This window comes from Procambarus clarkii, chromosome 19, assembly GCF_040958095.1.
Source record: "Procambarus clarkii isolate CNS0578487 chromosome 19, FALCON_Pclarkii_2.0, whole genome shotgun sequence".
Lineage (NCBI taxonomy): Eukaryota > Metazoa > Arthropoda > Malacostraca > Decapoda > Cambaridae > Procambarus > Procambarus clarkii.
In genome coordinates, this window is record NC_091168.1 from 21891834 (window position 1) to 21916743 (window position 24910).

Genomic DNA, 24910 nt, shown 5'->3' on the forward strand with positions numbered 1-24910 from the left:
GGAGGGTCTTGAAAGATGAGGGCGTCCGCTTAGCTGATCGGGGCCACCCACACGCTAGACCTCAGTCGTCACCTCCCGACACCTCTCTACACCCACCAACACAACCTCCTCCACCCACCAAATACCCCCCTACACCCACCAACACCCACCTCCACCCACCAACACTACCTCCACCCACCAACACCACCTCCACCCACCAACACCCACCTCCACCCACCAACACCCACCTCCACCCACCAACACCACCTCCACCCTCCAACACCACCTCCACCCACCAACACCACCTCCACCCTCCAACACCACCTCCACCCACCAACACCACCTCCACCCTCCACCCACCAACACCCCCTCCACCCACCAACACCCCCCCCCCTCCACCCCGCCTCGCCTGGTCTTACAATCAGATAAACTTGTATTTATGTTCCACGACGAAGAAGAGATCCTTTATATTTCAGATGTTTAATTTAGGAAGTAAGAACACACATATTACCTGACACTCGTGTGTTGAGGTGTTGCAACACAAGGCCCAGAGTGTTGTACTCACCCTAGCTGTGCTTGCGGGGGTTCAGCTTCGGCTCTTTGGTCCCGCCTCTCAACTGTCAATCAACTGGTGTACAGATTCCTGAGTCTACTGGGCTCTATCATATCTACATTTGAAACTGTGTATGGAGTCTACATCCAAAATAACCCTCTTATGTGCCTATAATGCACAGGCCAAATGAACGAAGCCTTATAGTACTTTCTCCAACCCATCCTCAACTCAAGTCCATTACATCCAGCGATCGACCCCACAGACGCATTCATAAATTTTAACATGCTGTTCATTCAAAACGGGAATTTTCTCAAATATAAATTATATTATAATATATTGTGCACATATATTCATAGGTTAGGTTAGGTGTTTTATGTTCTGTTGGCGATTATTTGTATTTGTAGTACGTGAGTGAAGCATTTACAGCAACCCGTCCTCAACTCAAGTCCATTACATCCAGCGGTCGACCCCACAGACGCATTCATAAAATTTAACATGCTGTTCATTCAAAACGGGAATTTTCTTAAGTATAAATTAATATTATAATATATTAGCATATTGTGTATAAATAGGCATAGGTTAGGTCAGGTGTTTAGGTTCTGTTGGCGATTATTTGTATTTGTAGTACGTGGGCGAAGCATTTACAGCGTTGTGGTTCGAACAAAATTCGTCAGTGAAGCACTTGTTCCTGAAGAGTTCGAACGTCATCAGTTGTGAGTCGTGTGTAAACCGTTTTTCATTCATAAACAGGGGGTTTGGCGGGTGGATGGAATCACTTTTGGGTCTTTGTTTGGAGGACGAGCTGCCACTACCAGGTGTTTGTCACTCGAACCCCAGGGAAAATCTGAACCAGGTGTGAACCAGCCACACACCTGTGACCCAGTTCAGGTGTCGCGGGCCACTGTCCCCCCCCCCCCCACGAGTGTGTGTATATGTGGCCCGCCCAGCAGGCTGAGTACACCTCACACACACACACACACTATACTTAGTGCAGTTCCAGTAAGCGCAGCTGTTACGGGCTATTCATGCCCGTGCCACCTCTTGGGGGGTGGCTTAATCTTCATCAGTCTAGCGTATCTGCCCCGCTCAACTGTCACAGGCCTTGATTGACGAGAGAGGACTGGCATAACAACTATAGGATTGACAATCAACGGTCCTCCGTTTAGACATTCTGCGCCGTGTGAATGTGGTGACGGAGTGTGGGTGAGTGTCCGGCATTTCAGTAAGTACTACACTCTCATTTGTTATCGTGTAATAGTCTATCTTCGTGCTGGTTAGCTAGAGATCAACTGGTTTCAGAAGTGCAACAAGTTGTGGCGACAGAGTTTAGAGACCAAATCGTCACGGTGAGCAAGTAGTTGTTATCTGTGTGTTATCACATTTGTTCAACCCATCAGAGTCTATTTCTATGTTGCACACGACGACACATTAAGTGATATGTTTGCAAGTTGTATTGACCTGACGGGTCATTATTATTGCTGACTGAGCACGTAGTTTATGGAATTAAAAGACGTCCCACAATGACTGTTCTCGGACCCATTTTGTTTGTTATGTGTAAACGACCTTCCGGAGAGTATAGACTCATTCCTCTCTATGTTTGATGAAGCCAAAATCACGAGAAGGATAAAGACAGAGGAAGATAGACAGAGACTACAGGACAAACTGGAAGAATGGTCCAGTAAGTGGCTACTAAAATTTAACTCGGGTAAGTGTAAATTAATGAAATTAGGTGAAGGGGAGCAGAAGGCCGAACACAAGGTACCATCTGGGAGATGAAATCCTGCAAGAGTTAAATAGAAAGATCTGAGGGTTGATAATACCTGGTTAAACACAGAACAGAATTTTTTAAAGAAGATTCAGAGGTATGCCACCAGACTAATCCTAGAGCTGAGAGGTGTGAGTTATGAGGAAAGGCTACGTTTATTATACCTCACATCCCTGGAAGACAGAAGAGTTAGAGGAGACCTGATCCCCACTTAAAAATTTTCAAAGAAATTGACAGATTGGACAAAGACAAACTATTTAGCATGGTTGAAACACGAACAAGGGGATACAGGTGGAAACTGAGTACCCAAATGAGCCACAAAGACATTAGAAATCATTTTTTTTAGTGTCAGAGTAGTTAACAAATGGAATGAATTAGGCAGTGATGTGGTGGAGGCTGACTCCATACACAGTTTCAAATGTAGATATAATAGAGCCCAGTAGGCTCAGGAACCTGTACACCAGTTGATTGACAGTTGAGAGGCGGGACTAAAGAGCCAAAGCTCAACTAGGTAAGTACACACCCACACGCACAATATATTCATCAACAACAGCCTGGCTGTCCTAATTCTGACGAAATTAATATCCCATCTTCAACGCTCCACAACTCTTATTATAAAAAAATATGAATGATAAAATCAGCTCCCGTTACCGAGGGTCGAACCCTGAGCCTCGTTGCCAGGGCGACTCTCACGCAGCCTCTCTACACAAAGATGTTTTGAATCAAGTCAGTTTTTCAGTTTGGGCTTTCTTGAGCCGGGAACCAGGAGCTTGAGCCCAATCAATGACCACAGGCGAAGATTGCTCCGAATTACTTTTGTTTCAAGGTTCTATTAATCTTGTGGTGTTGTAAGCTGAAATAACACCTTGGAGCTTGCAATAATATCTTGCGGGTTATTTTGAAGTTCTTCCGGGAATCAATGTTCTGTCGACCCAGTTTTAGATCAGGCCATTTGGTTGGCAAGTATGTGTACATTTCCTAAAGTGACTTGAGAGTGAGCTGGACCTTGAGTGTGAGCTGGACCTTGAGCTGGAGCTGGACCTTGAGTGTGAGCTGGACCTTGAGTGTGAGCTGGACCTTGAGTGTGAGCTGGACCTTGAGTGTGAGCTGGACCTTGAGTGTGAGCTGGACCTTGAGTGTGAGCTGGACCTTGAGTGTGGAAAGGGTGTTAGAGGGTCCAAAGAGGAGGTAGACGACCATACTGGTCTGATAATATACACAGTTTAGGTAACTGTGTCTTGAGTTTTGACTTCTTAAGTATTAGAAAACACAATTTGCCTTTACTGTAGTATATTGGACTAGTATATACCACCTTGCTTACTTGTCTTTGGGGGTATGTCAAGTGATTCTCTTAAGTGAATTAATCTGTAATTATCAACAGATACAATCACTGATAACGTACAATTACTCTCGGTAATTATCAGGCGTAAATTTTCCTTAATTCTTGTCTTGATCTTCTAGGGGTTTCTCCACGGGGTCTCGAACGAGGTTGTGATTAAATATCAGTGTTACCATGGCGAGTGGTGGGAGCACTTACCTCAATTAGTGGACTGATATAATAATCTTTTGGGAACATTGTGACAGCTGTTTCGTGTGTGTGTGTGTGTGTGTGTGTGTGTGTGTGTGTGGTTGGTCACACACGTATAGCACAAGTGACCCGTTTTATATACTGTCAGGGGAGGGCCGTGATTGGTCTCCCTGTTGTGTGTGTGTGTGTTGTATTTGCTGTTAAGGGGTAATGGTTAAAGTTAGGAGTTTGTAATGGTTAGATCGACGTCGTTATAGGTGGCAGTATGGTGGCACTGGTGGTGGGAGGTGGCAGTATCGTTGCACTGGTGGTGGGAGGTGGCAGCATGGTGGCACTGGTGGAGGGAGATGGCAGTATGGTGGCACTGGTGGTGGAAGGTGGCAGTATGGTGGTGGCACTGGTGGTGGAAGGTGGCAGTATGGTGGTGGCACTGGTGGGGGGAGGTGGCACTGGTGGTGGAAGGTGGCAGTATGGTGGTGGCACCGGTGGTGGGAGGTGGCAGTATGGTGGTGGCACTGGTGGGGGGAGGTGGCAGTATGGTGGCACTGGTGGTGGAAGGTGGCAGCATGGTGGCACTGGTGGTGGGAGGTAGCAGTATGGTGGTGGCACTGGTGGTGGGAGGTGGCAGTATGGTGGCACTGGTGGGGGGAGGTGGCAGTATGGTGGTGGCACTGGTGGGGGGAGGTGGCAATATGGTGGCACCGGTGGTGGGAGGTGGCAGTATGGTGGTGGCACTGGTGGTGGGAGGTGGCAGCATGGTGGCACTGGTGGTGGAAGGTGGCACCATGGTGGCACTGGTGGTGGCAGGTGGCACCATGGTGGCACTGGTGGTGGCAGGTGGCACTATGGTGGCACTGGTGGTGGGAGGTGGCACCATGGTGGCACTGGTGGTGGGAGGTGGTACTATGGTGGCACTGGTGGTGGAAGGTGGCACCATGGTGGCACTGGTGATGGAAGGTGGCACTATGGTGGCCCTGGTGGTGGAAGGTGGCACCATGGTGGCACTGGTGGTGGGAGGTGGCACTATGGTGGCACTGGTGGTGGGAGGTGGCACTATGGTGGCACTGGTGGTGGGAGGTGGCAGCATGGTGGCACTGGTGGTGGGAGGTGGCAGTATGGTGGCACTGGTGTTGGGAGGTGGCACTATGGTGGCACTGGTGGTGGGAGGTGGCAGCATGGTGGCACTGGTGGTGGGAGGTGGCACCATGGTGGCACTGGTGATGGAAGGTGGCACTATGGTGGCACTGGTGGTGGGAGGTGGCAGCATGGTGGCACTGGTGGTGGGAGGTGGCAGCATGGTGGCACTGGTGGTGGGAGGTGGCAGCATGGTGGCACTGGTGGTGGGAGGTGGCAGTATGGTGGCACTGGTGTTGGGAGGTGGCAGTGTGGTGGCACTGGTGTTGGGAGGGTCGGGTCACAGTGCCACAGACCCTGTAATTATCCAACATTAATCGTGACATTGAGCCGTCCCAGCTGGCCCTCTCCCCCGTCTCCTCTCCCACTAGCTCCTTGTCCTCATATCCCAGCTCCTTGTCCTCATATCCCAGCTCCTTGTCCTCATATCCCAGCTCCTTGTCCTCATATCCCAGCTCCTTGTCCTCATATCCCAGCTCCTAGTCCTCATATCCCAACTCCTAGTCCTCATATACTAGCTCCTTGTCCTCATATCCCAGCTCCTTGTCCTCATATACCAGCTCCTTGTACTCATATCCCAGCTCTTGTCCTCATATACCAGCTCCTTGTACTCATATCACAGCTCCTTGTCCTCATATACCAGCTCCTTGTACTCATATCCCAGCTCCTTGTCCTCATACCCCCAGTTCCTTGTCCTCATATCCCAGCTCCTTGTCCTCATATCCCAGCTCCTTGTTCTCATATCCCAGCTCCTTGTCCCCATACCCCAGCTTCTTGTCCTCATATCCCAGCTCCTTGTCCTCATATCCCAGCTCCTTGTCCTCATACCCCAGCTCCTTGTCCTCATATCCCCAGCTCCTTGTCCTCATATCCCAGCTCCTTGTCTTCATACCCCAGCTCCTTGTCTTCATACCCCAGCTCCTTGTCCTCATATCCCAGCTCCTTGTCCTCATATCCCAGCTCCTTGTCCTCATACCCCAGCTCCTTGTCCTCATATCCCAGCTCCTTGTTCTCATATCCCAGCTCCTTGTCTTCATACCCCCAGCTCCTTGTCCTCATATCCCAGCTCCTTGTCCTCATATCCCAGCTCCTTGTCTTCATACCCCCAGCTCCTTGTCCTCATATCCCAGCTCCTTGTCCTCATACCCCAGCTCCTTGCCCTCATAGGACAAGGAACTGGGATATGAGGACTCATATCCCAGCTCCTTGCTCTTTGTCCAACATCTCTCTCTCTCTCTCTCTCTCTCTCTCTCTCTCTCTCTCTCTCTCTCTCTCTCTCTCTCTCTCTCTCTCTCTCTCTCTCTCTTCCACTCTGGGAATACCTTCCCACGTGTCAGGAGGAGACCTGACCTGTCCCACATGACGGGGCAGGAGGCTGCTGCCTCTCTCGCACTGACGTCAACACGTCAGTCACTCCTCTGTCTACTGACATGATTTTGAGGGGTCGCTTGCGGTGAAGATGAGTAGGGTGAGGGGTGAGAGAGAGAGGGGTGAGGGAGGGGAAGAGGGGGGTTGTGTTTACTGCAGTCATAGGGAGGAGGTTGTGGTTGCTGGGGGGGGGGGGGGTTAAATGGAAAACAATGAAAGTGTTTGTTTGTTCTAAGGGAGGAACAATACAGCGTAATGTTACAGTGGGGAGCTCTGAACTTCACTGTTGGGGGTTGTTAAGCCACTTGGGCTCCTGGTGGGTACAGTCACGGCTTGGCTCTCTACGTGGTCGGGGTTCGATCTCTGATTGTTGGAGGGATTGGACAACGGTCCTCATATCTCAGTTCCTTGTCCTCATGGTTCCTTCGAATTTCTTTGTTGAGTACCTCACACACCTCCTTGTCATTCTTTGTGAGAATGACAAGGATATATTAGCTCTTGGACCCCGCCTTCCTAACTAATCTATTTTTCCTCTAATATATCTATTATATCTACTACATATATTTCTCTCTCACATACACACACACACACATACACATGCCTAGGAGGCAGCCCGTAGCAGCTGTCTAACTCCTAGGTACCTAATTACTGCTAAGTAAATAGCATCAGGGTGAAAGAATGAAACTTGTGAAAGATACAATGAGATTACGGATTACGAGATACTATGGATATGTGAGATTACATAATACAGATATGTTTACCTTCTTGCAAAGGCTCTATAATGAACACGCTCTTACAGCGTTTTTGACAGATCTGTTACATCTCTGTATCTCAGAGAGTCAATGGTAAATTTATCTTGATATTCTGTACGTTGTGATCATGGCTCTCCTGATGTCGACGCTCCATACTCGATGTTTGGTATTATGTAGGTTGTGTATTGTGTTATGCTTCGGGGGGGGAGGGGGTTAATGCAAGGGGTTGGGTAGGGAGGGAGAGACAGGTCCCGTGGACAGCATATGGAGTCAAGTTACCTTAATCAGGTAGACGGAAGAGTCTGTCTGTCTCACAACAGTACTCCTGTCTCCTCGAAGACGGAGGCAGGTCTAGCCCCCAGGAGCTGGTCTAGCCCCCAGGAGCTGGTCTAGCCTACAGGGGCAGGTCTAGACCCCAGGAGCTGGTCTAACCCACAGGAGCAGGTTTAGCCTACAGGAGTTGGTCTAGCCTACAGGAGCTGGTCTAGCCCACAGGAGCTGGTCTAGCCTACAGGAGCTGGTCTAGCCCACAGGAGTAGGTCTAGCCCACAGGAGCAGGTCTAGCCCACAGGAGCTGGTCTAGCCCACAGGAGCTGGTCTAGCCCCCAGGAGCAGGTCTAGGCTCCAGGAGCAGGTCTAGCCCACAGGAGCTGGTCTAGCCTACATGAGCTGGTCTAGCCCCCAGGAGCAGGTCTAGCCCCCAGGAACAGGTCTAGCCCACAGGAGCAGGTCTAGCCCCCAGGAGCTGGTCTAGCCCCCAGGAGCTGGTCTAGCCAGCTGTAGGAGGAACAGTCGACCAGGGAGCTGTCGCCCAGCTGGTCTGCTAGATAAAAGATAGCCTGCGAGCTGTCGACCATTGTATGTTAAAGGTGTTCTGACTGACAGGTCTTGTTTAGACAGTAAGTGGAGGCCCGTCCCACCGTCTGCGGCCCGGGGGGGGGGGGAATGGGTGCATGGGAGGGACGGGTTGTGGAAGTGTGGGATGCCCTCCCACGGTTGTGGGAGGGCATCCTGAATACTGAACACATACACATACACATATATTTACGTCTTTCATACTGTGCCAGGGTAAGACGGCTGTCGTAGAAACTAGCGTCTTATTAATCACCACACACGGTGATTAAGAAGTTTTTACAAGCTCATCTTGTAGTTGCAACACATATATAATGTAACAGTTGGCAAGGAGGCTCCTGCTCTCTCTCTCTCTCTCTCTCTCTCTCTCTCTCTCTCTCTCTCTCTCTCTCTCTCTCTCTCTCTCTCTCTCTCTCTCTCTCTCTCTCTCTCTCTTTCCTTTCCTTTCCTTTCCTTTCCTTTCCTTTCCTTTTCTATTCCTTCTATCCGCCTGTCCCGGATGTTGAGTTTTACTATAAGATGAGAGTCATATTTCTGCTGGAGGTCAACCTGGAGGTAACTGAAGCAGTCCTCGGCCTCTAGGCCTACTTCTCCCTCTATGTCAAGCTCGGCTACCAGACCAAAAACTAAGCCACATAATATAACTAGAGCCCCCCCCCCTCCCCCAGTCATGATAACGCTGTAGAAAAGCATTCTAGGATCCTATAGTGTACTACATGCCATAGTTTAATATTTATTAATCCACATAGTGACGTACAAATTAAAGACGCAGCCCAAGGTCTATTGGTCCATGTGTATAGCAGTTCCAGTTTTATATATATATATATATATATATATATATCCACGCAGACCAGTATTTACCCAGGTCTTTGTTAAAACTAAGCTTAACTGTAGCGTATAGACCAACCAGCTCGTCACACCAGACGTACGAGAATTTGGATCTTCTTGATGGATAGCAAGACAGACTGAGGCAAGAAAATGTCATCATTCCAAGATGAAATAAAGCCCAGACTCACCCCCCCCCCCACACACACACACAGGAAGATAAAAGACCCCTTCAGCACAATGTATTTGCAAGAGAGAGCAAGCTGAGCTTAGCTGTCAAACACACGCACCTCGTGTCAGCAAGGCGGACAGTCCGCCTGCTATCATAACATCGAGTGTGTCTGGAGGAGAGTATCAGGAGGGGGGAAGGGTGTCAGGAGGGGGGAGGAGTGTCAGGAGGGGCAGAATACGTATAGGGAGAAGGTGCCAGATAAGCGTGGACAGGACAGGTACCAGACACCCTCGTAAACTACCTGACTACTTAACTCCCATCATCCCCCTCTACCCCTCCCTCCCTCCCCGACCACCCGTACGGGCCTAAACAACCTCCAGACCAACACTTGTAATAATCACTTGATTAATGTACACCCGGCCTCCCCCCGCTGGAGAGTTTCGGGACGATCCTAATGATAAAGCTGCTCTATCGTGCTATGTATACCGAATATGTATCTCTCTCCTGCTTTGAAGAGAGAAGCGAGTACTGACCTGAATTAATAACAAAAAAAAATAGTCAACGTAAAAGTGATTTATATAGTATGGACTTGCGGACCAAATGTAATTCTTTCAGCGTGCAAGAAAGGCATATCATCTTCACGGACCTCTTGTGGAGTGAGCCGAGAGCACTCGGCCCCGGGGCAGAGGTGGAGTACATCCAGGAGTGAATACCCTCCAGCTCCTCGGTGTATATACTCACTGAAACTCTACTTTAGTCCTAGACAATGTTGAGGACTAAAGTATATACTTGTTGGCTGGACAGTTAAGTTATTTGGGCGCCTTAATAACCTTCTATAGGCTTTGACTGGCCTTAATAACCCCTCCAGATTTTGATTGGTATTAATAACCCTCCAAATGCTGATAGATCTTGATAACCGTGCAGAAGTTGATCGGGTTTAATAACCTTGAAGATGTTAATGGGTCAATATAACTCTTCAGAGATTTATATAGCCTTTAAAACCTACACCAAACCTTAAATTAGAATTTATATAAATAAACTAGGAGATGGTTTAATTATTCTTACGACTCAACAATATACACAACTGAGTACAAAAATGGTTTAAGTAAGCTTAATTACGAGTCAAGAACATAACGTCTTCACATGAATCTTAAACCTGACAATGTTAAATCTTCTTAATCGTAAATTTCGCATTCTTGAGTTTAAATCATTTCTCACTGGTGGCCGAACTTGTCAGACGTATCTTGGTTTTTTTAATAAATGCTTTATACGGTTCTCGACTCCTTCCCTTGAGCACACACACTCTGATCGCGCTCGTCTCAGCTCGTCTCAGCTATGCCCAGCCTCCGCTCATCCATAGCCTATTCTCCGAGCAGTAGTCGACCACAGGTATTCCTCATTTTTCCAAAGCAGTCTCTATCAAACTACCACCAACGTTCACCAAACTACCATCAACACTTACAAACTACCACCAACGCCCCCCCCCCCCCCAAGCTACCGCCAAACGCTCCCCCCAAACTCCGACAAAACGCTTGGCTCCTCGACGCCCAGGCCGCCGACAGTGTATCTCTGGGGTGACAGGCAAAGGCCGACAGGGGCCAGACGGGGACAAAGTGAGAAGGACGGAGAAAAATACATATTTGTGTAGCGTCCCCGGAATCTCCCCCTTGAGAGGAGGATATATGGCAGCCAGCCGCCGGACTGCCTCGTGAGAGAGAGAGAGAGAGAGAGAGAGAGAGAGAGAGAGAGAGAGAGAGAGAGAGAGAGAGAGAGAGAGAGAGAGAGAGAGAGAGACTCTACCTTCCACCCTAAATAGTACGCTTGCTGCTGTAAAAGTTACATTAGATAGCGTTTGTTTCCCGCTGAGCAGGTCGATTCTATATGATATCTTGTCAGATGGACTGAGTGAGGCTGTGCACCATCTGTGTGAGGCTGTGCACCATCTGGGTGAGGCTGTGCACCATCTGGAGTGAGGTACAGCCTCGTCCCATAGTTTGTTTACTCCTGGCTCGCCTCTCCTCCTCCTCGCCCCGCTCCCCTGGGAAGAGGGTCGTCGAAGTCAAGGTTGGAGACAGGCCAGGTGAACGAACACTGGCCAGCTCACTCGTCTGATAATGCTTCGTGACGTCACACAGGTTCACTAGCCCCAACCCACAGCCCGTCCTCCAGCCCGTCCTCATAAACCAGCCCTTCCTCATAAACCAGCCCGTCCTCATAAACCAGCCTGTCCTCATAAACCAGCCCTTCCTCATAAACCAGCCCGTCCTCATAAACCAGCCCTTCCTCCAGCCCGTCCTCATAAGCCAGCCCGTCCTCATAAACAAAGGCCAAAGTCCATTCCATGCACCCGCCAAACCCCCTGTTTATGAATGAAAAACGGTTTACACAAGACTCACATCCAATGACCCCACCACCAACAGCACTAGTTACTGTTACTGCAGTTGGTATCGTTAATGAGGAGAGGAGGATAGAAGAACAAATCAGTGAATCTGTTCGCTGGTACAATGTGGTTGCAGCTGGCAATCCCAATCAATATGGACGAAGAGGAGGTGGCCGCGGGAGAGAATCGGTAATAGCTAGAATCCATCTTGGATACAAATATCCATGGCGATTCGGAATGGAAACAAAAGTTGAGCAGCGGAGTTGCAGAATCTGTGGTGAGAGTGACGGACACCGCCTTGACCACTATCTACGTGAATGTGAACACCTGAGAGACATAAGAAATATGTGTAGAATAATAAACCCCACATTGAGTTAGGATAACACAATTTGTTAAATGTTGATACTGTTCTTAACAGATTCCCTCATTTTCCACCCGCAAGATAACGTAAGATATTAAGGGTCGAGATATATTAATCTTTTTGATTGAGGAGCTGTTCAGTTGAGACAGTTAAGCAAGTCCCAGCTGTGTCTGGGTACAAGTGACAGGATGAACAACCCAGCGGGTTTTCTTCCTATTGGGGAGTGTTGTACATGCTGCTATGGCGGTATGTCCACTCACAGGATGAGTGACGCTTCGCATTAAACTCGCCCCTCGGGGCAAAATTAAAATAAAAACAAAAACAAATATACTATGCACAATAAAATTTAACTGTTCAACCTAACTGTTATAGCACAATAACAGAACGCGTTTCTGTCTGTATAACAGATCATCACTCAATAACTTCATTATTAATTGTTCTCGTAATTGTTCACTCTTTACAACATTCATCATTTTTTATACAGAAAACTAGTCGCGTTTAAAACAAAAACTTTATTTTTTTATTTTTATTGTACAATTGTCTAAAATGTAATGAATTAGATTTAATTGCGACAGTTATTTTTCTGATCGTTTGCAGAGTTTGAACAAGTTGTTTTGGTGTGTGTGTGTGTGTGTGTGTGTGTGTGTGTGTGTGTGTGTGTGTGTGTTGTGGCCTGTGTGTGTGTGTGTGTGTGTGTGTGTGTGTGTGTGTGTGTGTGTGTGTGTGTGTGTGTGTGTGTGTTGTGGCCTGTGTGTGTGTGTGTGTGTGTGTGTGTGTGTTGTGGCCTGTGTGTGTGTGTGTGTGTATGTATTCACCTACTTATATTCACCTAGTTGTGCTTGCGGGGGATGAGCTCTGCTCTTTCGGCCCGCCTCTCAACTGTTACTAACTACTAACAATTTTTTTTCACACACACACACCACGAAGCAACCCGTAGCAGCTGTCTAACTCCCAGGTACCTATTTACTGCTAGGTAACAGGCGCATCAGGGTGAAGGAAACTCTGCCCATTTGTTTTCCGCCGGCTGCCGGGATCGAACCCTGGTCCCTAGGTCCACGAGTCTAGAGCACTGTCCACTCAGCCAGTCAGCCCCCAAATACACACTGTTTGTGTTGTGTGTACTCACCTAGTTGTGTTTGCGGGGGTTGAGCTCTGGCTCTTTGGTCCCGCCTCTCAACTGTCAATCAACTGGTGTATAGATTCCTGAGCCTACTGGGCTCTATCATATCTACATTTGAAACTGTGTATGGAGTCAGCCTCCACCACATCACTGCCTAATGCATTCCATCTGTAACTACTCTGACACTGAAAAAGTTCTTTCTAACGTCCCTGTGGCTCATGTGGGTACTCAGTCTCCACCTGTGTCCCCTTGTTCACGTACCACCCGTGTTAAACAGTTTATCCTTATCAACCCTGTCAATTCCTCTGAGAATTTTGTAGGTGGTGATCATGTGTACCCTTACTCTTCTCTCTTCCAGTGTCGTGCATTTCACGCAGCCTTTCCTCGTAACTCATGCCTCTTAGTTCTGAGACTAGCCTAGAGGGATACCTCTGAACTTTTTCAAGCTTTGCCGTGTGCTCGACAAGGTACGGGCTCTATCCTGGGACCGCATACTCATGGATTGGTCTTACATATGTGGTGTACAAGGTTCTGTATGATTCCTTATACAGGTTCCTGAAGGCTGTTCTGATGTTAGGCAGTCTCGCATATGCCGCAGATGTAATCTTCTTTATGTGGGCTTCAGGAGACGGGTTTGGTGTGATATGAACTCCTAGATCTTTCTCTCTGTCCGTTTCATGAAGTACTTCATCTCCTATTCGGTATCCTGTGTCTGGCCTCCTGTTTCCACTGACTAGTTTTATTACCTTACATTTACTCGGGTTGAACTTTAGTAGCCATTTGTTGGACCATTCATTCAGTGTGTGTGTATGTATCTGTGCATGTGTATCTGGGCGTGTGTATGTATGTGCGCGCGCGCGTGTATAGGGTATCCTCTCCCACCCCCCAACACATCTAGCGATTTACAACACCAACAGCCCGGCTTGATCACCCCCCTCTGCCCCCCTGTGTTCCCTTACAGTACCGCTGTGGTGAGCCAGGCCGCCGTCGGCCCCTCTGAAGCCTCGCTCAAATAAATCTCGCGGGAAAATGTGTGTGTTGGGTGGAGGCCGCTGGCACCCCAGCCGTGTTATTCCTGCACTTGAGCGCTCGTTCCACCTATACGCACTCTGGTTACGCACCCACAAGCGCGACAGCCAAACACCGTGTAGCGGAGGCGGGGCTTAAGCCACCCATCCGGCCAATCGCAGCCCACCTTGCTGTATACCCACCTCGCCATTGGGGGACTGGGAGAATCTTAGTTAATTTTAGCCGTAAATCGGGCGCGGTGATTGGCGGAGCGTAATCAGGAGGCGGGGCCAGGCGGGCATAATTGTCAGGTGTTGCCGCCCACTCCGCTACGCTGTGTGACAGGCGTATCTGAGGACTCACTGATGCATACTTGCGAGGTGGCTCTCCTGCGGACCGTGCCCTCCTCAGTTCAGTGCCTCTGGGCCCCCTAAGTGCCACGGGTACACGTGCCCGAGCTGCCCATCATCCAGGTGGGGTTTTTTTTTGTGACCGTGTCGTTTGAACTGGCGGAGAGAGATAAGCGCAATCCGTCAGTGCCGCCGCCCAGCGAGCCATTTTGTGCCCTCCACCGCGACCCGCACCGCCGAAAAATATCGATATATCTGATCGGGATCTTACCGGAGTGTTGTGCTACGATGGGACCCATCAAGAGCGAGAAGTCTATGGATATGCTGCCCACTCTACCCTACCCTGACCCCGCTCTTGCAGCCATGGGTAAGTACCCAACTACCCTTCAGTCTTTCACTCCGGAGCGGCACGCCGCCGTCGGAGCCATGCCGCTAGCGGCGGCACCGCAGGCGCTGCTAATACGCTGCGAGTGTTCCCCTTCCCGCTAACCCCTGCGCTCTTTCCCCTCGCCGACGCAACCCGCCTCCGGCGGACTCCAAGTTGCACAGTAATATTGAAAAGCTGAGAAATCTGTGTGATGGAGTTGACTTAGTGAACAGTGAAGGTTCATAGAGTTCCTTGACGGTGCCGCGGAACGTCTTAAAACACCCGCAACACACAACTGAACGTCTTAAAACACCCGCAACACACAACTGAACGTCTTAAAACACCCGCAACACACAACTGAACGTCTTAAAACACCCGCAACACACAACTGAACGTCTTAAAACACCCGCAACACACAACTGAACGTCTTAAAACACCCGCAACACACAACTGAACGTCTTAAAACACCCGCAACACACAACTGAACGTCTTAAAACACCCGCAACACACAACTGAACGTCTTAAAACACCCGCAACACACAACTGAACGTCTTAAAACACCCGCAACACACAACTGAACGTCTTAAAACACCCGCAACACACAACTGAACGTCTTAAAACATCTGCAACACACAACTGAACGTTTTAAAACACCCGCAACACACAACTGAACGTCTTAAAACACCCGCAACACATTGTAGAAATCTCAAAACGTCCGCAACACACAATTGAACGTCTTAAAACACCCGCAACACGTCGTAGAAATCGTAAAACATCCTCAACACGTCGTAGAAATCGTAAAACATCCGCAACACACAATAGAACGTCTTAAAACATCCGCAACACACAATTGAACGTCTTAAAACATCCGCAACACACAATAGAACGTCTTAAAACATCCGCAACACACAATAGAAAGTCTTAAAACACCCGCAACAAACGTTGCTCAAACCTATCACGTATGTTTAAAATGAAAGACATATGACAACGTGTTTTAAAGCAGGGTTTTCTGCCCTCTGGGGCCTGCGGTTCATCCCCTGAAGACTGCGGTCGATACCTAGGGCCTGCGGTCCACTCCTGAGGCCTTACGGTCCACACCTGGGTCCTGCGGTCCACACCTGGGGCCTTACGGTCCACACCTGGGGCCTTACGGTCCACACCTGGGGCCTTACGGTCCACACCTGGGGCCTTACGGTCCACACCTGGGGCCTACGGTCCACACCTGGGGCCTACGGTCCAGGTACTCTCCTTCGTCAAATAATAATATAAAAAAATTATAATTTCTTTACAAAACACTGATTTATTGAGAAATAAAATTTCCATCAGAACGCACGTAATTCCTTTAGACATATCTAAACATGAAATAGATATTGATATATGACCTGGAAGAGAAATAGATAAAGATAATAGATACTTGGGGGTTATCATACATGTAAAGTTGATTATATATGTAATGTTTATCATACACATACAATGTATTAATGAGCCCCACACGGCGGCACAGGTACACTGTGCGGTACACAGGTACATTATGCGGTACACAGGTACACTATGCGGTACACAGGTACACTATGCGGTACACAGGTACACTGTACGGTACACTGTGCAGTACACAGGTACACTGTATGGTACATAGGTATATGCTGCATGATACACAGGTGGTACACGTAGAGGTACACTTCGTACGTGGTACACAGGTACACAGTTTGCTCAACAGACTGTGAGAGGTGGCGGGGAATCCAGTACTCCACCTGTTCAACAAATCATTCCTAAGTGGAGTGTTGCCCACACAATGGAAACACGCAATAATTGTTCCCATACCGAAGCCCAATGACCCCTGGTAATTACAGACTTATCAGCCTCGTGTCATGCAAGATGCTTGCAAGAATCATCCTAAACCGACTGTTGCACAAAATAGGCAGGCTAGGGGAGGGGGTCAATGGATTTGTTTAACGACGGTGCACAGCAAATTGTATAGTTGATTACATGGCTAATGACACGGCTAGGTACTCTGTATTTGTTGACATCAAAGGAGCCTTCGACAAAGCACAAGGGATTGCGATCCTGGACGAGCTGGCATGCATGGGTGTCAAGGGGAGACTCATGAAATGGGTTGAAGACTACCTCACAGGGAGGAAAGTCAAGGTTTGCTTCAATGAAGCAGTCTCAAAAACAATGAATATATATAACTCGGGAAAGGGAGAGATCTTAAGCCCCACACTATTTAACATATTTATGAACGCCATTTCAAATATTGAATTTCCTGAAGGAACACAACAAGTGGGATATGCAGATGATGTTCTAATACAAGCTCCCACCTTGGGAAAACCTTATAATCCATTGAACTATTTGATAGTGTTGAACTCTGCTTCTCTCTCTCTCTCTCTCTCTCTCTCTCTCTCTCTCTCTCTCTCTCTCTCTCTCTCTCTCTCTCTCTCTCTCTCTCTCTCTCTCTCTCTCTCTCTCTCTCTCTCTCTCCACAAACAAGACAAAAGCACTCATCACAAGCGGGGAGAAAGTGAAGACTTAAAAATTAATGGTGAAACACTGAATAGGTTGACCACTTTCGGTACCTTGGCGTCACTGTCGGCTCTAACAAAGGGAAGAAAGAGGAGCTCAACCAACTCATAGGAACATGTAAAGGTAGTCTCAGGGCCGTGAAAGCTATAACATGGTGTGGTCTTAATACCCATAAGACTGTGCGTCATAGCCTATGCTACACCAGTCTTGTCCACTTACTCTCATAGCTAATATCAAAAGACTTGAAAGCATACAAAATTAAGTCAAACCAATCATTCATGGGGTCCCAAAATCCTTTGGGACCCCATGAATGATTGCCGCAGAGCAATCTACGAGAAGAGCTGTCTCTCCCCGGTGTTAAACACAGACTTAAGGAATTGAATGCTAAACTAGCAATTAAGATATCCAGAAACCCCCACTACAATGATATTGCCAAGAAAAAAAATGAGTTCTGTGTTATTTACAGGAAGAAACGGGAAAAGCAAACAATGGCTACAATCAGTCTGCTACCTGGAAGAACTTCACCTGCTTGAGCAAGCCCGTGAGCTCCTGTCTGTTGAGAGGTTACCTGGGAGGATGACTCATGTAGGATTATCATGTACAATATGACAACGAAAAATTCCAAAATCCCCCCAAAATCCAAAAATACCACAAGAAATGAGTTATAAGTATCTTAAGAAAATTTATAAACAAGCTGGGAATAAATTAGACCAAATCTACACTGAAGGGTCATCTAATCTAACCAATGGCATGGCTGGTACAGCATACACCGTAATTAAGAATAATGCCTTTCAAAACGGAAGCGAAGAAAAATCACGAATTGAGAACTATGCCTCTTCAACGCAAGCAGAGCTAACTGCCATTGTTATGGTGTTATGATTCCTTGGAACACTGGCGGTGCAGTGATCTACACTGATTCACAAGCAGCGCTACAAAGCCTTAGGAGAAATCCTTGGTGACTCGGATACTTTTGATACCGTTCGCCTTATGCGTTTTTGTTCTCGTATTGGCATCCTTGGTGATATTTAGCGCCCTCTGATTATTTTGCGTATTTGATGGTGCTACATAGCCTTCCCGGTTTGGTGCCTTCTTTTGATAATTACTTACTTACTTACTTACTTAGGAGAAATCAGGCAGAAAACCCAAGCAATTGTCGCTGACAACAAGAGAGCTGTAAGACTACTAACCAATCAGGGAAGAGAGATGAAGGTCCTATGGATTCCCTCCCATGTTAGGACCTGTGGAAATGAACGAGCAGATGTGCTGGCTGCTGAAGGCGCTGAAGGAGACCATATTGAATACTTCATACCCAAGACCTTCTACAAATTAGAGGTATTATCAGGCAACATCACCGTGACAAGGTAACTGAGGAAAAAAGGATAGAAGAACAAACCAGTGAATCTGTACCATGGTACAATGTGGTTGCAGCTGGCAATCCCAATCATTATGGACGAAGAGGAGGTGGCCGCGGGAGAGAATCGGTAATAGCGAGAATCCATCTTGGATACAAATATCCATGGCGATTCGGAGTAGAAACAACAGTTGATCAGCGAAGTTGCGGAATCTGCGGTGAGAGTGACGGACACCGCCTTGAACACTACCTGAGAGTGTGGACATCTTAGAGTCATTCTAAGTATGTGTAGAAAAATCAGCCCCACATTGTTTGAGTTAGGAAAAAACAATTTGTCAAATGTAAATACTGTTCTTAAAAGATTCCCCCACTTTGCATCCTCAAGATAACGTAAGTTTAGGGCTTGTTAAATGGTAATCTTCGTGTTTGAGGAGCTGTTCACTTGAGACAGTTAAGCAAGTCCCAGCTGTGTCTGGGTACAAGTGACAGGATGAACAACCCAGCGGGTTTTCTTCCTATTGGGGAGTGTTGTACATGCTGCTATGGCGGTGTGTCCACTCACAGGACGAGTGACGCTGCCCCAATACTGTCACTATGGCGGTGTGTCCACTCACAGGATGAGTGACGCTGCCCAATACTGTCACTATGGCGGTGTGTCCACTCACAGGATGAGTGGCGCTACGCAATACTGTCACTATGGCGGTGTGTCCACTCACAAGATGAGTGGCGCTGCCCAATACTGTCACTATGGCGGTGTATCCACTCACAGGATGAGTGACTCTGCCCAGTACTGTCACTATGGCGGTGTGTTCACTCACAGGATGAGTGACGCTACCCAATACTATCACTATGGCGGTGTGTCCACTCACAGGATGAGTGACGCTGCCCAATACTGTCACTATGGCGGTGTGTCCACTCACAGGATGAGTGACGCAACCCAATACTATCACTATGGCGGTGTGTCCACTCACAGGATGAGTGACTCTGCCCAGTACTGTCACTATGGCGGTGTGTTCACTCACAGGATGAGTGACGCTACCCAATACTATCACTATGGCGGTGTGTCCACTCACAGGATGAGTGACGCTGCCCAATACTGTCACTATGGCGGTGTGTCCACTCACAGGATGAGTGACTCTGCCCAGTACTGTCACTATGGCGGTGTGTTCACTCACAGGATGAGTGACGCTGCCCAATACCGTCACTATGGCGGTGTGTCCACTCACAGGATGAGTGGCGCTGCCCCAAATAAACTCGCCTTTCGAGGCAAAAATTAAAACCAAATATACATATATATTAAAAATTACTGTCTGAGCGATCCGTGGCTACACTGCGCGGTACCTCCCCCCCCCCATGTACCGTCCGTACCGTTTTCCTTAGCTACACTGCGCGGTACACTTGGAGGAGGTACACCTTCAGCGGAAGGTAGACTGCCTGTGTAGTAAACAAGTAAACTCAACTGAGTATACAACACCTCTTAACACCACAATCACACTCCGCGCAAGTGAACCTAACCCAGACACTGTTCATGTAGGACAGATGTAAATATATGTATTTACGCCTATGTAAATATTATTTACAAAAATAAATCACTACAATCACCATTTTCTGTTGGGTTAATGGTTCAACCAATCACTGAACACCACCGTGGTTGACAGATCTCCAATTGGCCCTGGCCAGGGAGAACAGAAGACAGTGTCACATATATACATATGTGGCCTTTGTAAATGTGTGGCCACACCTGTGGTCAAAATTAATAATTAGAAAAAGACACAAAAATATATTTATTTTGGGAGACTCGCGGGTGATGTTGCGGATCCCTGATGTCCAGGGTTATGTTGAGGTTTGTAATGCCTTGTGTTATGGGGTCTTGCTTGTTATCTCTCTTTTGACAGATTTTTGTACGATACGTGTCCGGTACACAGGCAGGTGTGTTCTGTCCGGTACACAGGCAGGTGTGTTCTGTCCGGTACACAGGCAGGTGTGTTCTGTCCGGTACACGGACAGGTGTATTCTGTCCGGTACACAGGCAGGTGTGTTCTGTCCGGTACACAGGCAGGTGTATTCTGTCCGGTACACAGGCAGGTGTGTTCTGTCCGGTACACAGGCAGGTGTATTCTGTCCGGTACACAGGCAGGTGTATTCTGTCCGGTACACAGGCAGGTGTATTCTGTCCGGTACACAGGCAGGTGTATTCTGTCCGGTACACAGGCAGGTGTATTCTGTCCGGTACACAGGCAGGTGTGTTCTGTCCGGTACACAGGCAGATGTATTCTGTCCGGTACACAGACAGGTGTGTTCTGTCCGGTACACAGGCAGGTGTATTCTGTCCGGTACACAGGCAGGCGTATTCTGTCCGGTACACAGGCAGGTGTATTCTGTCCGGTACACAGGCAGGTGTATTCTGTCCGGTACACAGGCAGGTGTATTCTGTCCGGTACACAGGCAGATATACACTGCGCGGTACACTGTGCGGTACACCTTATGTGACACACCGGAAGAAAAACTGCGGGGTACACATGCAGGTACACAGCAAATACACAGACAAGTACCCTGGCAGGTACAGTGTCTGTGTAGCAGACAAACTGGTACATTGTCCCACTGCGTGGTACGCCGGAAAGTACATTACTGTCTATGAACAAGCAGGAACACTGCGTGGTACATTACAGGTACAGTACCGTGTCTCTAACACACACACACACACACACACACACACACACACACACACACACACACATACACATACACACACACACACACACACACGCACACACACACACACACACGCCAGACAACTCCCTAACTTTCCATGTCCTCTAATAACAAGATAACTGTTGTCTTAAACACACTGTTAAGCAAAGTATTTGATTATCTACTGATCTGGCCAATTGGACCGCCTCTAACTGCCAGTAACTACCAGCCTACCCACACAACCGGTCACTGAACAACGCTCTGGAGTGTGGCGGTGGTGGAAACTATTCTGTACTACAAGGTTCCCCTCTCTTCTCTGTGTAAGTGGAGAACATTACAGAACATTAACAAGAACATTAGGAACACTACAAAACTTGCATCAATAAGAACTTTGGGACCTAGAAAATGCTGACCATGTTGATGCTTTAAAGAAAATGCTGACTTTAGTAATGCTTAATTGTGAATGAAGATGTTCCAGATACATCTTGTGAGTCCATCCCCACCCCTCATTTGTTTTTTTATTTATTGTTGCCGCCGAAGGCGGCTAGTTTATTGTGCACCCCATACTCATCCTGTGAGCGGTAGCGCAAAAGCATTACAGAGGGCACAAAAGGTCTTTATCAGACCTCATCTTAGATTATTACTTAAATAATTTCTTCAATCCTTCACATCTTATAGATACAATGTCAGCTAGTTACAGAGAAAGTGCTATTACAAGAGCTACATATTTACAGTAAGTCATCATACATTAATGGTAGGTCTACCACCTCTCATCACAGCATTCATCCTGGCCCTCATGTCCTCATACAAACATGAGGAAATAACTCACAAACAAATGATATCATTTATGCCTGAAGAGGGACTCACCATCCACCAAACTCAATCAACTCTTTGCGTCTCGTTTCTCTCCCCCTCTGGCGCTCTCTTACACCACTAACCACTTACCCCCCAGAAATACACACTTAATTGCCAAGACATACAACTTAAGAATGTGAGATCAACACAATGGTGTAGCGGGTGTAATCCCCCCCCCCCCCCCAGGCGTGATACTTGGAGGTACGAAGGGAATTCTGTCAAAGAGAGAGAGAGACGGGGAGGGGATTACTGCCAGCCATTATGAGTTCTATTGACGTCAGATCAATGATACATGAGCTATGTGTCCGGGGGTGATACTGAGCTCTAGAATCTAGTGGAATATATATATATATATATTATATATATATATATATATATATATATATATATATATATATATATATATATATATATATATATATGTATCGTATTATAATTACTTTATTAGTGCTGATGCTAATTGCCTCATCACAGATTTGTTATATTATATATATATATATATATATATATATATATATATATATATATATATATATATATATATATATATATATATATATATATGTGTGTGTGTGTGTATATCACGAAAATAAACACGTGATTAAGAATGTGACAATGTCAGACCACGGAGGAAAATGAAACAGGAAATTTCCTTAAGTACTTTCGTATATTAAATACATCTTCAGAAGGAATGGAATCAAGGAATGGAAGGAATTCCATTCCTTCTGAAGATGTATTTAATATACGAAAGTACTTAAGGAAATTTCCTTTTTCATTTTCCTCCGTGGTCTGAGTCATATATATATATATATATATATATATATATATATATATATATATATATATATATATATATATATATATATATATATATATAATATATGTATCTCTACAACATATCAACATAAGGTGTTACAGTGCTGTAATAACAATTGTTATTGTATTGTACTTATCACAATACAATAATACAATATTGTGGGTTATTACAATGCAGGTTATTACAATAACTATATGTACTGTAATAACTTATATAAGTTATTACTAGGTTTGCGATAATGATAAATGTACTTGCTATAATGTTAATGCGACTCTGATGTAATTTATGTACACATTATGTACACTTTCCTAATTATATATGTACTACCATATATATGAATAATTATTTTGATTGGTACACTGTACGGTACAGAAGCAGGTACACTGTACGGTACAGAAGCAGGTACACTGTACGGTACAGAAGCAGGTACACTGTACGGTACAGAAGCAGGTACACTGTACGGTACGGGTACAGCTACAGTGTCACAAATAGGCACCGAAAGACGCCGAAACCGAAAAACGAAATATTGTTCAAAGTTTTTAAACCGAATAAATCTTTCGTGTAAGTGTTTAAAACTATAAGTACTGCTTCGGTATTTTTTTTTTATCTGTTGGCATCAGCTTGAGATCTCTGGCAGGGATCTCAAGCTTGGGCTGTGAACGCTTGTTCGCTGCCAGTGGTGTTTCAAGAAGCTGGAGTTTGATTTCTTAGTCACGAACCCCCTTAAGACTCTCTCACCACCGTGGCGTTTATTTATATATATATATATATATATATATATATATATATATATATATATATATATATATATATATATATATATATATATATATATAATATATATATATACTAGTATATTTTGGTAGCAGTCTTTCCCATAGGCATATATTATTGAATGAGACAGAAAGTGGGAGATCAATGATCCTAGCACGAATCTTTTTCTATATTTTTCTTCACTTAAGAAGTTGAAAAAATTAATTCTCTGAAGTTAAGTTTTACAGCTTTATTTGGTTTACTTAGCTCGGGGTAACTTTGCGATAATTTTGGGGCTTAGCGTCCCCGCGGCCCGGTCGTCGACCAGGCCTCCCGGTTGCTGGACTGGTCAACCAGGCTGTTGGACGCGGCTGCTTGCAGCCTGACGTACGAATCACGGCCTGGTTGATCAGGTATCCTTTGGAGGCGCTTGTCAAGTTCTCTCTTAAAAACTGTGAGGGGTCGGCCAGTTATGCCCCTTATGTGTAGTGGAAGCGTGTTGAACAGTCTCAGGCCTCTGATCTAGATAGAGTTCTCTCTCAGCGTTCCTGTTGCACCTCTGCTTTTCAACGGGGGTATTCTGCACATCCTGCCATGCCTTCTGGTCTCATGTGGTGTTATTTCTGTGTGCAGGTTTGGGACCAGCCCCTCCACTATTTATCACATGTAAATTATTATGTATCTCTTCCGCCTGCGTTCAAGAGAATACAAATTTAGGCATTTTAGTCGGTCTCATTAGTTTAGATGTTTTACTGAGTGGATTCTAGCAGGGACGGGTCTCTGCACGCTCTCCAGGTCAGCAATTTCTCCACTAAGAGTTGCGTTAACTTTTATTAACATTGTTAAAGGCAGAGCAGAAATGATTGCAAAGTGTTGTTGTTATAGATTTAGCTACTCAGAACGAAATGTCCATGTAGCACGGGCTATGGTGAGCCCGTAATTGAGTTCGGGTTATTCGCGATAACTTTGTTACTCTGATATTTGTCAAGTTTCTCGCTGCATGATATGTCCTCGAGGATAAGGTGATGAGGTGAAGCACCTCAATTATAGGTCCACTCTATCTTGTCAATCTTCTCTTTGCATGAGGGCTGATGTTGTATGTTGTATGTTGTGTGTTGTATGTTGTATGTTGTGTGTTGTATGTTGTATGTTGTGTGTTGTATGTTGTATGTTGTGTGTTGTTGTATGTTGTGTGTTGTATGTTGTATGTTGTGTGTTGTATGTTGTATGTTGTGTCATGTTGTTGACGCTGGCGGAGTGTAGTTTGGTGGTAGTTGGTTATTGATGTGTGGCTTGATGTGATGTATCTTTAATGCCTCGCTCATGTCCAGTCACCTATTGTGGCTGTTTCTGTCCATTATTTTGGGTGTCGTTTGCGATATATATATCACAAAATATTTTTCTTGTTA

At 46.5% G+C, this 24910-nt stretch overlaps 1 protein-coding gene across 5 annotated transcripts in view; it reads left to right on the forward strand.

Annotated features, from left to right (window-relative positions):
* Positions 1-1430: 1430 nt before the first annotated feature.
* Positions 1431-24910, forward strand: part of LOC123757548 (paired box protein Pax-1) — an 88591-nt gene continuing 65111 nt past the window's right edge. For 3 of the 5 annotated variants that reach the window (XM_045741275.2, XM_045741276.2, XM_069327129.1), the window contains exon 1: positions 1431-1735. Coding sequence is in view for 1 of the 5 variants with exons in the window: in XM_045741274.2 (XP_045597230.1) it covers positions 14436-14514 (79 nt within the window). In the remaining 4 variants the exon portion in view is untranslated. Of the gene's footprint in view, positions 1755-14182; positions 14515-24910 lie in introns of those variants that run through there. The other 2 variants (XM_069327128.1, XM_045741274.2) reach the window with 2 other exon arrangements.